Source organism: Copadichromis virginalis, linkage group LG6 (genome assembly GCF_057382275.1).
Source record: "Copadichromis virginalis isolate Kocher_CV1m ecotype Utaka linkage group LG6, C_Virginalis_male_GT1.1, whole genome shotgun sequence".
Lineage (NCBI taxonomy): Eukaryota > Metazoa > Chordata > Actinopteri > Cichliformes > Cichlidae > Copadichromis > Copadichromis virginalis.
Window position 1 is genome coordinate 24,694,536 of NC_140623.1, and position 16,420 is coordinate 24,710,955.

The window sequence follows — 16,420 nt, forward strand, 5'->3', positions numbered from 1 at the left end:
TCAAGCTCCTCATTATTTTTTAGCTTTCTTGCACTAAAACATGAGGCTTACTCATTATTTTGTCTTCCTTCGTCCCACTTGAAGAGACCAAAAGCAATACCGCTCGCAAGCAAATCTTATTTTATCTGTCAGCAGTAGTTACTCGTCTATCCTGTTTATTTCAGACCTTTTTCTTTATCTTTCTTTCCTAACAAGCCCTGCTTTTATCTCATCTGCCTCTCCTGCTCTTGTTCCACTTCACCCTGTAGTCTATTAAGCCCCGCTATTAATTTATGTGTGCGTGCTCGTATGTGTGTCTGCATGTGTGCCTGTCAGAGACAGTTCATTTGAATTTCCCTTCAATCACTTTCTATTACCCAGGTGATAAATCAGCAGGGCTGACAAGCACCCCCGCCCATCCGTGCTGCCCTGGGTCCAAACGCCCACCCCAGTACCAAGCAGTTTACACTGAGATGTGGACGGAGAAAAATGAGACTGATATTATAGATTTTTTTTCTTTACTTAAAAGGATTTCTATCTTGGGCTCCAGTTTGGCTCAGATGCCCTGTGGCTGAAATGCAGCGGCCCGGGTTTGAATCTGCCCCTTGACCCTTTGTGTCTTCCCCTCTTTCCTGTCTACTCTTTACTGCTGCACTAAACACAAAAATGAAGAATGCATCTCAGGTCATTTCAGCTAGTTCGTCTCATCATTGACCGCAGAATGTTTTCCCCACACAACAAATAATAAATCAAGAGAAAACAAGTAGTCGGGAAACTAGAAATAACGCTAAATTCATCGCTTTATAGCATGAGCTTATTAAAGTATCCTGTAGGAAATTTCACAGTGCAGTTAGAGATTGAATTTGATGGCTCCAGAGTGTAGTGGTTCACACATTTAACTGAAAAGTAAAAGATACACTTTTTGTTTCTAGGAGGAGACACAAATCTCTGTGGGGTTGTAACAGAAAGGGCGTCTGGACGCAGTTAAAAGTAGCTTTCAGGTGAAGATTGGATTTAGATGCACAAAGCCACAACATTTTTTTATTAACACTGAAACTATTTAAGTGTGATCAGACGCATCAACCATGCTGCTCAAATTTCAAAAAAAAAAAAAAAACCCCAGCAGACTTTGCGTCATTGTGTAATCACTACACTAAACGTTTTTTTTTTAAATCATGCATACAAGAAGTATAACAGTAAACAACTGCAAAACTTAGATAAATTAATTAAGTATAAAATATGTAAAAACTTCCTCTCATGTGGCCTACAGCGGCCCCGTGACTCATAAGGAGCTGTTTGGAAATGAGTATCCTCCCCTTGCTGCCACGCTCAGTTTGAGCACAGATAAATTCCTTCCCCACAATCCCTGTCTCAGTCTGTGGGCCACTCAGGGAATTGTATTTGTTTATAGTCAAGCAATTTTCCATCAGGAGCACTCAAGCCAATGTGACGAATGGGAGAGAGAGAGTAGGAGATGGAGAAATCACGAGCTATTTTGGAAGTGGTGAAAATAGGAAATACTATTATGCAAATGGTACAGAAGGGCCGGTCTGTGTGTGTATTTGTGTGCTTGTTTGTGTTTATGCGTGTGTCTCTGGCTGGGTTGGGCACATCTGTCCCATTTCTGACTCAGCAGACCAAGCTGCTGCGTGGAAGAGACACAGTGATAGAACGAGTGAGATTAAAACTTAGTGCAGCTGCTTTTAAAGAGTTAAAGTGTTATGATAAAGGACTGCTATCTGCTAACCCTTTAGAGGACAGAGTTAACGAAACAAGAAAGGAGAAAATGCATCGAAGCAGACAGCAATAATCAACCAATGAGAAATTGTGTATGTTATACCCTAAAAAACATGCTGCATTTATATAAAATGAAAACAAAACGCTGAAAACAGTGAGTGCCGTCCATGATGTGTAACTTTAGTGGAGTAATGAAGTGAAATTTGATCCTGGGAGTCCACTTTGGGTGACAGATCCAAGAATGTGAAGACTTAGGATTCAAAGCAATGTAAAGTTTGTGAGTTAGTTAACTTCAAATCCTTTAACTCATTGGTCACAGAAGAAAAACTAAAAATGACCAAGTTCTCAGTATTACCATATATTGGTGGGATGCTGCTGCTGCTGAGTGCCCTGCTCTACATTCTTTTCTCTATCCCACTAATTTATCAATCGATTAACATTTCCCTCCATCTCAGCCCCATTTCCTGTCTCCTCCTTATTCCTTATTATTTCTTTATAGCGACCCTTTATATCTGCCAGGTCCCCCTCCTGCCACCTTTACTTGCTTCCTCCCATCTTGCCCCGAACAACCCCTCCCCATCAGCATCGCCAACCCCAAACCCCAACCCCTCCATGGCCCGGCAGCTGCGTCCCTCCTCTTTGATGAGGGCTGATGGCGCTGTATGAGCGGTGGAATTGACAACATTTACGGGGGCGAATGAGAATGATCCATCTTCCTTAGCGGGCCTGTCACCCCACTGGCCAAACTTCATCATGGCCAATTACCACGGCAGACCCCTTCTTCTCTGGTGCTGCTGCTGCCTGGCCCCCATCTACACACGGATACATGGACACATTAGACACCATTATAATAAGACAGAGAGCGGCCAAGAGAAAGGGGGGGAGGGCGGCTGAGCAGTGATAGCTCATATGATTGGATGAAGAAACTACAGGTGTGATGTGTGTGATGTGTTTGATGTGCGAGAGAAAAGAGAGCTTAAAAGTGTGTCTGAAGTCCAAAGAGAGAGAGAGAGAGAGTGAGGGAGGATGTGTGTAGTGTACTGCGTAAGCTCTTATTTGGCAGGTCACAGTCCAGTGGTTGTGTTGTGTGTTGACGAGCACAGGGGTGTTTAAGAGGTCAGTGAGCACAAACACACGCCTACACGTACACCTCCACACACAGATGCAGACGCATTAAAAGGGTCAGTGCAAAACTCTCACCTCATCACCTAAAGGAAATTCTGATTGGTGTCATTAGTGTACACACACACACACACACACACACACACACACACACACACACACACACACACACACACACACAGGTCAGTAGTAACTGAATGGGAGGAAAAGCTACAGAAGGAATTTCATGCGATAAAGTGCAATATTTCATTTGCTCAGTTTTATTTACTCGTACAGTGGGAACAGCTTGAGGTTCAGTGTGTTGGTCGAGTGTGCTTCAAAATGCAGTCAGGAGGAGAATTTAATGACCAACTTACTAAGCTTTTTTTAAGCCACCCCTCAATAATCATACACTATATGCTTATATTTAATTGCCGAACTCCGGATGAATATGTGTCTCTTTTCCAATACTGTGAGTAGGGTTGTTTAGTACATACACAAATTAATTGAAGCTGACTGAGAGCAGTTTAGTTAGCTCAGTCATTATGGCTTTCTGGTTAAAAACGCTGCTGCAGAAACATTCATGTGACATGAACTCTTACCTAAAAAAAGAGCTAAAGCTTACCTCGCAGTAGTCAATTAACACAACAGACAGATTTAATGAGCAAACGACTGAATGTACTACTCCACACAGTCTTAATTGTGGCCACAGAGTAATGAATGGTGTTTGCCTGTATGCTTTGCTTGCATTTGCTTGTTGCTGTAATACAAGGTTTATTTATATGATCACTTGTCTCAAAGTCACCAAGGAATGGACTTAAATATTTTATTGTAAGCCCCACATTTTTATTTCTAGTGCACCTCTTTTCTGCACTGACTTACTTATGATGTTACTTCCTTTTCTGCGTTTTAAGGAACAGATGAGCTTAAACTCCCTGATGCTGAGAGCCAACCTTTTTTTTTTTTAAAGTGTCAATTTCTGCACAGCCTTCGTTATTATTATTATTATTATCATTATTATTATTATTAATATTATTATTGCACACACGGCAATGTGCGTATCTCTGACTTCAGAGGTCAATACATGACTTTAACCTTTACCTACCTGCCCAACACTACAAAAAAGACATATATTCACCTTAAAATGTAATCATTTGCATGACGGGGATTTTGTCCCAATAAGAGGTAAGTCCCCAGTAAGTCACTGTGTACAGTGATTTAAGTCCCTGCATGATGAGTAATGTCTGGACCACACATAATTACACACACACTTGTCTAGTAGAGAAATGAGGATGGATGGGTCGTGACTCTGTGCTGGGGTCAAACACAGGTTAGCGGACAGTTTCCATTATCCACCCATCTCACTGCCTTTCAGCCAGGCTGGGTTATTAAAGACCTCTTTCAAAGTTGTGTCCGTATGATCCAAAGATCATAACCCATGTTGTGGACAGTGAGTTATTTGACATTTGTGTACTGTACGAGCATACTGTTGTATTTTCTGGGTTTCTTCTTTTGTGTGTCTTGCTAGTTAAGCTAATTTCCTTTCATGTGCTTGTGGGTTTTGTTTTGTTTTTTTGCAGTGTTTTTTTGTTTGGATCACATTATCACATGTTTCTTTATTTCTTTTCAGCCTTCCTTTTTTTAAACTTCAATATTATTTTGTTTCTAAAGAAACTGCACATTCAGACAGTGACATATTGTTTTGTCACTTCAGCCTTCTCTGAGTGCTTTTTAAGTTTTTGCAGCGTGTGTGTATGCTGGGTTAACACCACTGGGAGAACGTGTGTAGGTGTGCTGAGATGATCACAGTTCTTATTGTTGTTGGTATCTGGGGAGACAAGAGGCTTTGTGTTAGCCGTGGTCTATGTAATGCCAGCGCGTATGTGTGGATATATATACGCGTGTCTATGTATCCTGTGTGTGTGAGGGATGAAGAGAAAGAGCAAGCTGATCCTGTGGTTATAGACTGTTGGACTTGGTTGTACAGTAAATCCCTGTCTTTGTAAACAGATCAATAAACTCTCAGCTGTAGGTGTGTTTCTGTATGTGCGTGTGAGTCTGTGTGTGTCTGTGAGTTTGTGTTCATTCTAAAGCGCTTTTGCTCTCTGCTCTGAGGAAAGTGCAGCATGCTGAAAATGTAGCAGGATGTAACAAACACTGCATCCGCGTTAGATCTAACAACAAGCTAGCCTCATAACATGTACTTGTTGTTTTCGATTTTTGTTAATAAGTTTACCCTTTGTTTACTTCCTCCTTTCTTCCAGACGTCAGATTATTCAGCCATGGCTTCATTAGCAGGAGGACTGGATGAGATGAAGAACAGTTTGGCCAATCCGGGCACAGGGGCAGAGTTAGGAGCCAGCGTCTCTGGTCCACAGTCCTACTCACTAGTTCCAGGTAAAAGTTACACCTAGCTAATAATCTTAACTTCACCTCTGAGAGACATTTTGAAATGACTAAATAAAGGGTTTTCATATAAATGTTAATTTTCCATGAAGTTTTGTACTCAGTTATTTTTATCAACCTCAGCTTCACTTGGTAATGACCCGTTTCCAATCAGTTTCTGTACACATTTCTTTTCTTCATGTTGCTCTTGCCTTTTAGAGGAATGATCTTTTGTGGATATTTAATGTATGAAAGAGACTAAAAAAGTAGTGCATGTGTACTATGAAGAGTGAGATTTTGAATTCTTTTATAATTACTACCCTCCTATTTGGTTACACGAAAAAAATGTGAATGTTTGTTGTTGTTTTTAAAGAGAGAATTAAAAGATTGCTTGGGTTTGTTTAGTTTTAGGATTAAAACTGCTAACCTATTGCTGCACAATCCCATAATTCACACATAAAAATTCCATAAAATATTTTAGTCAGAAGACAAAACTCTGGTGTTTTATACTTTAGAGTCAAGCTTTAGCTGGAGCTCTGACAGTCGTATTTAAACAACACACACACACACCCAGAGAGTAAAGTAAAGGCTTTTTAAGTCTACCTCAGCAGTGGCAGGAGCTCCAAAATTGTCAGGGCTTAAAGAGCTTAACGCTTTGGATCTCAAAGGAGGAAGGAAACTCAGAGGGAAGGAGGAAAAGAAAGGTGGAAGGATGGATGAAAAGTGAGAGCCTCATCTATTCCTCCTTTTCCATTTAGGGGCACTGGGAGAGGCAGTGGTTAATTAAGAGTAGACCAGGGAGCACTTGGACAAGGCTTTGACGCTCCCATCTGTAATGAGGGGAATCATAGAGCTGGGAATTTGGGATATCTGGGAATGGGCTCGTTTTTGCCGCCTGAAACCACTGAGGAATATTACCTGCTCGTGTTGGAAGAGAGAAAGAGCGAGACACGGAGAGCATGAGCAAAAGAGAGCAAGATCAAAATGTCCATTTCTGCTTATGCATGCAAACACACACATTCTGTTACACACACACACACACCTTCTGAATATTATGCATACATTTCCTTGCCTGTTTTTTCCCTGAGAATAGAGCTCCCTTAAGGGGATCAGACGTCTGTGTGTTTGACGCAATGTTATTGCATCCTTGAAGTGGTGATACACTGGACACATGCTGTAGAGCAACGCTCACACTCTCATCCCTCAATTCTAAGGTCTTTCCAAATCTGTAGGGCATTTTATTTTATCCTGAACTTCACCCAGTCTACTATAGCACAAAAACACACAAAGGGACACACACTGTGCCCGCTTGATCCCTCCAGGTTTGACATGTGTTGCTTTGATGGCTGGCTGAAATGGGAGAGTTAGATAGGCAGACAGTATGAGAGTAAGAGAGGCAGAGGATGTGTGTTCATCTGTAGCTGCAAGTGAGCGTGGAGGAGACTTGTACTTGTTCGTTGACCTCTGCAGGAAAGCTGTGGAGAACAGATACATCAATACAACTGGCAAACATATGCACAAATACGCTGTGTGCACTTTCGTGTACATACACACTCATGCATACACACCTCAGAGGATCTGGCCCTGTCTGCCCCCTCTAAGTTGGGCTGTAGAGAGTCCATCTCTCCTCTCTCTCAGCCTCTCCTCCCTCTCCTCCTTGCCCTGTGCACTGACCCTGAGCGGATGAGTAGCCCGTCTGCACTAATGCCTCGCTGTCGCGTCAAACACAGAGAAAAACTTTACTACACGAGACAGGAGAGAGGAGGCGGGGAGGGACAGATAGAGGCTGGAGTGGGGAAGCAATATGTGAGGGAGAAACACAAGTAGAGAGGGAGGTGCAGAAGGAAATAGGAAGTAAAGAGGACAGAAAAATGAAAGGATTTAAGATGTTCATTTTTTGCTGATAAGGACCATAAATGCTGTTTTTCTTTTATTGCTCCATTTGTCCACTTTCCCTAGCATGGGAACATGTACAGTTGGGATTTTTTATCTATGTATACTTGCTGAAATGTAATTGGAGGCCACATTATCCATAGACATGACAATGTTTGCCAGCCATTCAACTTCCTTGATCTCAGACCTTTTATTTATGAAACTAGATATTTTAAATAGTGTTGAGTGAAATGGCTCAACAAATATTTGATGGGTTGCAATAAAATCCATCCATCCATCCATCCATCCATCCTCAAGTTTTCATTGACTACCCACAGCTTTGCTTTTCGCTCGACTCTCTTCTCCACAACATCCTGTTATAGGCTCTGCATCACTGCAGACATTAGACTAATGCATCTGCCAGTCTCCTGCTCCGCTTTTTCTAAGATACTCAAACTAAAACAAGTGTGCTGCTTTTACTGGCTGAATTTTGTTTGACCAGAGCAGGACCTTTTACAATTAATGATTTGTCCACTTACGTAACATTGGCTTAGCCATTAGAATTTGCCTGTTTGTGTGTGGACTGCTGTTCTGCAGTTTCATATTCTTTATTGGTCTTTTAAAATGATCCTTTATTAAGCTAATGCTCACAATAGTTGCTAGCTTGATTAGGGTTAGGGGTTATTCAGTGTGATATTAAATAGGATAAACAACAACTTACTAAACAAACAAAAAAACACACACAAAAAACAACACAAAACTGACCAGATGTGTATTTGTGTAACTCATAAAGAAGCAAGGCATAGATCTGACTGAAAAACCACACTGCAGGTCTACATTGTTTTGAATTGTTAATTCAAGAGTAGCAAATCCCTAAAGCACATCCTGCTTATTGGTTATTGTACTCTGAATAGATCATAATTTATTTCATCATGCTGTATCGAAAAATACTATCAAAAATTGAAGCTTGTGAGGAAAACATTTAAAAAAGTAATAAATAAACTGAACGATGGGATGTTTTTCTTCTACACACTTCTACACAATCAGACCTGAGGAGTTGCCCTCTGCTGGTCATTATCGGTACTGCTAGTTTAAAGCATTTCAGCATTGGCTACACTTCATGCCAATCTCCTGTGTCCATCTTTACTGTACAGTCTATGTTCTTGAGTCTTTATTCAATGTATGAACCATAAATTTCAAACAAATATAATGTACAGGCAGTTTATAAAATACTAAATAAAATATAAATAAAATAGTAGATTGTGACATTATAAATCCAGGTTGCCATACCGGATGACTGAATTAAGCTTTTAATACTTTCTTTAAAATACTTTTGAGTGCAGGATGGTTACTTATACGGGAGATGGAGAAAACTAATACTGTGATATTGTTTTTACTCAACAATTTCTTCTTTAGGTGTCACCACAGCCATTCATCTGTCCCCATCTCACCCTGTCCCTAGCTTCCACCTGTGCCACACCAACCCTCTGCATGTCAACCACCTTGCCTCATCTTCCTCTTTTCCTTCTGCCTGGCAGCTCCTTTTTCAACATCCTTTTTCTAATATATCAACTAACCCTCCCGGTCATATGTCCAAACCATTTCACTCACTGTCTCATGAAAACAAATATTTATCTACTACAGCTGTTGACCTTCTAGCACATATCCCTCCTCTCTTATTCTCGTACCTGTTTGCTCTTTTTTGCTTTTTGCTATTTCTGTTCTTCTTGTTTTTTATATTCTGTATTTTCCTCTCCCACCTTGTTCCCCTTTCCTCCTCTTCCTCCTCCTCCTCCTCACTTAGTTAGTGGTGGTTAAGTGGAAGGGAAGTGAATGGGATTGATGGTGTTAGCATCCGAGCTGTTTATGATGATGATAAATGTGTGTGTGCAGGGGGCAGGAGGAGGGTATTGATGCATGTGTGTGTGGTTGAGTGTGTGTATATGATGATGATGAATGGAGGGCACCCTCTCCACGCACTTCCAGTGTCTACTGCGCGCAAACATAGAGAAATTATTTGGGTCGACACACTGTCATGTAGTCTAATGCAGTTATATATCCTATCCACCAAGTGACAGACAAAGCAAGGAAGGGGAGATTCAGGTAACGAGAGACGGGGGAAGTTGGTAAATTAATAGATGCCAGGAGATGGAAAACAAGACTGGAGGAAACAAAAGGAAAAAAGGATGCCCTGCTCCTGCAGGATTTAGTAAAATAAAAACACTGCTTACCCTTTTCATTAAGTGATATTAATTGAAATCACTCATCACTGTGAGAAAGATTTTGCAGTTTGGTTTTAATCAATTTTCCTTTAAATCTCAATTTTTATATATATATATATATATATATATATATATATATATATATATATAAACCAAACACCCAGCACGCCCCTGCGGGCGGTTTATCCTTCAAGCTCGGGTCCTCTACCAGAGGCCTGGGAGCTTGAGGGTCCTGCGCAGTATCTTAGCTGTTCCCAGGACTGCGCTCTTCTGGACAGAGATCTCCGATGTTGTTCCCGGGATCTGCTGGAGCCACTCGCCTAGCTTGGGAGTCACCGCACCTAGTGCTCCGATTACCACGGGGACCACCGTTACCTTCACCCTCCACATCCTCTCGAGCTCTTCTCTGAGCCCTTGGTATTTCTCCAGCTTCTCGTGTTCCTTCTTCCTGATATTGCTGTCATTCGGAACCGCTACATCGATCACTACGGCCGTCTTCTTCTGTTTGTCTACCACCACTATGTCCGGTTGGTTAGCCACCACCATTTTGTCCGTCTGTATCTGGAAGTCCCACAGGATCTTAGCTCGGTCATTCTCCACCACCCTTGGGGGCATCTCCCATTTTGACCTCGGGACTTCCAGGTTATACTCGGCACAGATGTTCCTGTACACTATGCCGGCCACTTGGTTATGGCGTTCCATGTATGCCTTGCCTGCTAGCATCTTGCACCCTGCTGTTATGTGCTGGATTGTCTCTGGGGCATCTTTACACAGCTTGCACCTGGGGTCTTGCCTGGTGTGATAGACCCCAGCCTCTATGGATCTTGTGCTCAGAGCTTGTTCTTGTGCTGCCATGATTAGTGCCTCTGTGCTGTCTTTCAGTCCAGCTTTGTCCAGCCACTGGTAGGATTTCTGGATATCAGCCACCTCCTCTATTGCCGGTGGTACATACCGTGCAGGGGCCTGTCCTTCCATGATGGTTCCTCGTCTCCCTCCTCTTTCTTGGGTTTCTGCTGCCTGAGGTATTCACTGAGCACTCGGTCAGTTGGGGCCATCTTCCCAATGTATCCTTGGATGTTCCTTGTCTCATCCTGGACTGTGGTGCTGACACTCACCAGTCCCCGGCCTCCTTCCTTCCGCTTAGCGTACAGCCTCAGGGTGCTGGACTTGGGGTGAAACCCTCCATGCATGGTAAGGAGCTTTCTTGTCTTTATGTCAGTGGCTTCTATCTCCTCCTTTGGCCAGCCTATTACCCCAGCAGGGTACCTGATCACGGGCAGGGCGTACGTGTTGATGGCCCGGATCTTGTTCTTACCATTCAGCTGACTCCTCAGGACTTGCCTGACCCTCTGCAGGTACTTGGTGGTTGCAGCTTTTCTAGCGGCCTCTTCATGGTTCCCATTCGCCTGCGGGATCCCCAAGTACTTGTAACTGTATATACATATATATATATATATATATATATATATATATATATATATATATATATATATATATATATATATATATGTGTGTGTGTGATGAGTGGTCCGATTACCACGGGTGGTCCCCGTGGTAATCGGAGCACTAGGTGCGGTGACTCCCAAGCTAGGCGAGTGGCTCCAGCAGATCCCGGGAATAACATCGGAGATCTCTGTCCAGAAGAGCGCAGTCCTGGGAACAGCTAAGATACTGCGCAGGACCCTCAAGCTCCCAGGCCTCTGGTAGAGGACCCGAGCTTGAAGGATAAACCGCCCGCAGGGGCGTGCTGGGTGTTATATATTAGGGGTGCAACGATACACAAAATTCACGGTTCGGTTCGGTTTGATACTTTGGTGTCACGGTTCGATATTTTTTCGATACAAAAAAAATGTTCATGCCTTTTTAATTTGTCATTTATTAAAATTATAAATATATATTTTAACTCAAAAGTACAGTTTTTGAATTTAACCCTAACCCTTGTGCGCGTTTTTTATTTTGACAGCGAATGCGCACCTGCGGACCACTTATGTGCAGCCCTGGTTATTTAGCTCATCATATTGCAGCCACAGAAATTATTTTGTCCATGAAACCATAAAGCTGCACTTTCTTTTTGCCTTATAGTCTGATTTGTCATAACTTCTCCGTTTTGTGGTAAGCTTTTCTTTGGCTGTCACTTCTTCACCCTGACCTGTCTTATTTGGCTCAGCAGAACTAAAATATATATCTGTCTGTGAAGGTTCTCAGTCATCCAGGTCATTGTAGTCAAATATAAATCCTGCTGCTTTTACACACGTACTCACATAAGCTCAGCGATTCTCTGCGCGATCAACCTCTCACATGTTTAAGCTTGCTGCGGGAGATTTCACTTGTCATGTTTGCATAGTAAGCTAACGATTAATAAGACGATGTCAGAGGAATTGGTGCACAAATTATCATCACTCACAGATCAGTGCTGTCGCTCTCTATACACAGTTCGCGCGATTGCAAAGTGAAAGCAAAAAAACAAGTGCAAATTCAAACGCGATTTCAATATGTCACATATTGACAGTGGCTCACCGATGCCAATGACATAATTACGCAGCTACATTTCCGAAAGAATGCAAAAGCATTGACATATATTTTTTCTTCCTACGATAGGCCGACGGGCAGGGCAGAGATAGATTTTGGTAGCCCGACTGAAAAAAATCGCTAGCCCCGGGACGTCGGGCTAGCGATATTGCGAGCCCTGTATCTGATTGAGGAATCACTCATCTTTGGAAAAGAGAGTTTATTACAGAGAAATGTCTCTTTCCAAAATAAAAGCTATACTATCCGCTTCTTCTGGGCTATATTCTCAGCAGCATATTAAACAGCTGTCTAAATGACTCGGCTAAAGTTAGTAGCATGCTTGCTTGTTTTTTTTCTGCTTCCACTTGTCTTTGCACTAGGATGATGTCAGCGTAAATGTGCAGTCATATTCGTTGTGTTCCCACTAGTGCTTTCAGGTTAATCTCGTTGAAATGACCTTAACGCCACAACACGGCAAATCTCCGTTAACTAGCTACCGCCGATCGCCCGTGCATGGGGCTAGACGGCCAACACGTTAACGAGCTAACTGCGCTAACACACTAGCTCCCACCCATGTAATTGAGCATTGCATGGCACATCCAACATACTGTTTTACTTTAGTCCATGACTCGCTTACCTTCAGGGTCATACGTCACATGAAAACCAAAATAATTCCAAACGCCAGATCTGAATGAGGGTGGGGGAGGTCCATGTTGTAAGGAGAGCTTAACTTCTGTCTCGCTAGCTTGCCCTGCGCTCTTCCTTCTGACGATGCTGTCTGTGTTGAGCACTCAGTGAATCTGCGTTCGACTACTCCGCATAGGCTGCACTGTTGACCCTAGGCGGAGTAGTCGAACGCAGATTCACTGAGCGCTCAACACAGACAGCATCGTCAGAAGGAAAGTTGATAAAATAAATTACAAATGTTGTATTGTATTGTTGTGTTGTATTGTTCGATACATATGCGTACCGAACCGAAAGCACTGTATCGAACGGTTCAATATCGATACGAATATCGTTGCACCCCTAATATATATATATATATATATATATACATACATATATATATATATATATAAGTGCCAATCATGATCCAGATGTTTTTTGCTGCATCCGTGGAAGCTTCACTACATCCAAACTGCAGCAAAAAAATAACAGTTTTTTTGTAAAAAAGAAAAGAAAGAAAGAAAGAAAGAAAGAAAGAAAGAAAGAAAGAAAGAAAGAAAGAAAGAAAGAAAGAAGGAAAGAAAAGGGTATGTTTTGCTTACTTTGGTATCAGCACTGGCTTAGTTGATGAGAGAAAGGAGTCTGATGATGTTTTGCCTGCAACAATGTAGTGATGAAGACTTTGAAGATCTCTTATAGTGTCTCAGTTGTCCCCCGGTTATTCACTTAGTCAGAGTTAAATGACTTAGTACCAGATTCGGATCTGACAAAGGAAGCAGATGAGATGCTTGAGTCTAGACTCAGTGAGAAAAGCTTCCTGGCTCCAGGAACCGGACTTTCCTCTTATAGGCATTGTGAGAAGGATCTTATTCCATTCTTTCTAATGGATGATGACTTCGTTTATTCTGGTGATGCTGAAGATCTTTTGGGTGCAGTGGGTTGTGAGCACGATCCAGGTTGCTCCAGAGCCAGCCTTTTGTCCTACTGCACAAAAGCAGTAACTTTGCATCCATGTCAATTGTTTATTCTGTCCAGTTAAAAGAAACCTATAAAAATATGTGAATTGTGTTAAAGAAGCTGAATTTTAATGAGTAAAAAAGGGCCCTATGCGAAAAATGGATTCACATTTTGTGAGAAAATTTAATGTGATGATAATTTTATTGCCATTTTCAACTCAGCATCAGTGAATTATGTAATATTAATTATTTTCTGGAAAACAGTAGAAAGGTTATTTTTTGACACAGGGCAGTGTAATAGCACTTATAGTAGGAAGACACTGATGACAACAAATGTGTGTGTGTGTTTGATTACAGGTCGAGATCTAGCCAGCACCACTCTGCCAGGCTACCCTCCTCATGTCCCTCCTACTGGACAGGGCAGCTACTCCACCCCCTCCCTCACTGGAATGGTACCTGGTGAGTACACACACACACACACACACACACACACACACACACACACACACACACACACACACACACAGTCATGTTTCCATCACCTTACACTGATGTGTGGAGACTTACCTTCTCTAAGCATGCAAGTATGCAACACTGCCTCAAACCTAACCCTAAAAGCAGGTCATACTGAAATGAATATATTTACAACTTACTTACTTTTTCTTCCCACAGTGGAGACTTGTCACCACAAAATGAGTAATGGCAAATGCACACTTGCTAAAGCTGTTTTACTTTTAATGTACATAGCTGTGTCATCTCTCGCCACACATGATGTCAACCCATCTCTACGTACATATCCTCTAAGTTCCTGCTGGATGTTTGTCAGAGCGTGTGTGTTTTCAGAGGCTGTACTTAGCTTCACCACTTCCTCTTTCTTGTCTGTCTACACTGTGGGTGACAGTGCTCCCAGGGGGTGGTGCGTGTGTCTGTTTGTGTGCATATATTTGTGTGTTTGCGCTTCTCTTTAGCGTGTGTGTCTGTGCGTGTGTGTGTATCATTAGAAACCAGCCACAGTAGCACAGCTGTCCCTCCTCAACATTAGTAATTTGTTTTTAATGAGAATCACCAGTGACCCACGACTAATTCATTCATTCCCTTCCACTCCGCCTTCTACGATGCTTTTGTGTTTCAATCCTAAGCCGCTATTCTTGTTCTCTCGCTCGCTCTCTCTCAGACTTGCAGTGGTGGTCGTGGTCAGTGTGAAATACACTGCAGAAAAATAAAGGGAGAGACACAAACGGGAGGGAAGCAAAGTCAAAAAACAATGCTGTTTACAAGTTGTATTCCCAATCATTCAGTCTGTGACAAACACACACACATATAGGCTGACACGCAGAAACACACACTCTCAGTGGACATGTAGGAACAACACGTCTAAAGATGGGTAACCCTGTCACCCTGTCCCCCTGCGCTCACCCCGTCCTGTCCTCAGGTTTGACAGCATATTTGTGTGTGTGCGTGTTTTTGGTTTGCTGGATGTTTATGCGTGTGCTGTGTTTGTTTGTGTGTATGTGTGTTTGTGTGTGCGCGCGACCTTGACACTGAGCTACACCAGGGAGACCCCTGAGCCTTCTTTCCCCTCCTCTCTCCCCTCCGCTCCTCGTCTCCTAAACAACCTGACACATTGCCGTCACTACGGTGATGACAAGGGAGAGGATGTTCGCACCCACGGATGCCATGGAGACAACATCCCGACCCCACCTGACAGACGCAGCTAAACGCACACATAAATGCACACACTAGCACAAAGAAAACTTGTTTTGTGTATATATATATATATACACACACACACACACACACAAACAGTGCAGGCATTTGAATTTTTCTCAGTGCATTTTTAAAGCTGCACGAATCCATGAGCTGACTGGAATGAGTCGAGGAGATAATCTACAAACTTTGCTTCTCCAGCTCCGGCACGTTTTATCTCAGCACTTCTCAGGCAAATTATCCTCCTTTTTGTTCGCTCTGTCTAATATCATACCTTCATTAAGCAAGCAACTCTCTTCTGCTGTTCGCCTTCTCCCTCTCTGTCTCTCTGTCTTTCTCTCTGCAGCAGGGGGGCTGACACTCAGAGGGGGTGTTGGAGAGCAGTGAGGCAGAACCGACAGAACGAGAAGGAGAGAGGAGGAACGGGTGGTGGTTGGAGGGAGGGGGCATCAGGGTCTGTGACTGTCAGCTATGGGAGAGGGATCCCCTGGGAGGAGTGAAGGTTCAGGAGAAAAGAAAGAGCAAAAGAGTGAAAAAAGAGAGCAAGTCAACAGAGATATGTGGAGGAAAAAAAGAGGAGAAGAAATGGAGGAGAATGTTGTTTTGATGTGAAGGGTGACGGACGGGCTGCAGTCAGGCGGGCCAGAGGACGAGAGAGAAAAATAAAGAGGAAGGGGTGATGGGAAAAGCAGGAGGGGAAGGCAAAAGGAAGAGTAGACCCCAGACAGTAAGTATTAAATGAGGGAGAAAAGCTACACTATCATCCACTGTATGGCAGGACCACTACATTCGCACCGAGCTCTCCTGTTCTGTCCCTATCACCTAGTCTGTAAAATATTCTGTTGAACACAAGAAGCCGGTTAAAGCTTCAGAGAGCAAAGTATTTCCACAAGCATGTGTTCCTGCCAAACGAGATAAGAATAATATCCTGAATATTATCTAAAACTGTGCTAGTCCTCACCTAAACCAAACCAAGATGGGATTTTCCTCCCTGTCCTTTAATGTTTTTAACCATGTCTTGTGTCTCTGTTTTCTGTTCTCCTACAGGGGGAGATTTTTCCGGAAGTCCATATTCCCATCCGCAGTATTCAACGTACAATGAATCATGGAGATTTCCTAACCCCAGCCTATTAGGTTGGTGTATCCCATATTGTTTATTGTAGCGTATTCTGTGGAGTTTCATCACATTCCACCTTACATCCCACTTCCACCCTCTCTAATACTGTTCTATTTATCTTTTTCATGGCATTACATTTCATTCTTTGTAGTAATGTAGCAGACAGTCTG

The 16,420-nt window shown here is 42.6% G+C and overlaps 1 protein-coding gene across 1 annotated transcript in view; it reads left to right on the forward strand.

The window, feature by feature from the left end:
• The window catches only part of pax5 (paired box 5), a 56,728-nt gene that overhangs the window by 32,724 nt on the left and 7,584 nt on the right, over window positions 1-16,420 (forward strand). The window contains exons 7-9 of the mRNA XM_085459399.1: window positions 5,082-5,214; window positions 13,784-13,885; window positions 16,181-16,267. Of these exons, the coding sequence (XP_085315525.1) occupies window positions 5,082-5,214; window positions 13,784-13,885; window positions 16,181-16,267 (322 nt within the window). The remainder of the gene's footprint in view (window positions 1-5,081; window positions 5,215-13,783; window positions 13,886-16,180; window positions 16,268-16,420) is intronic.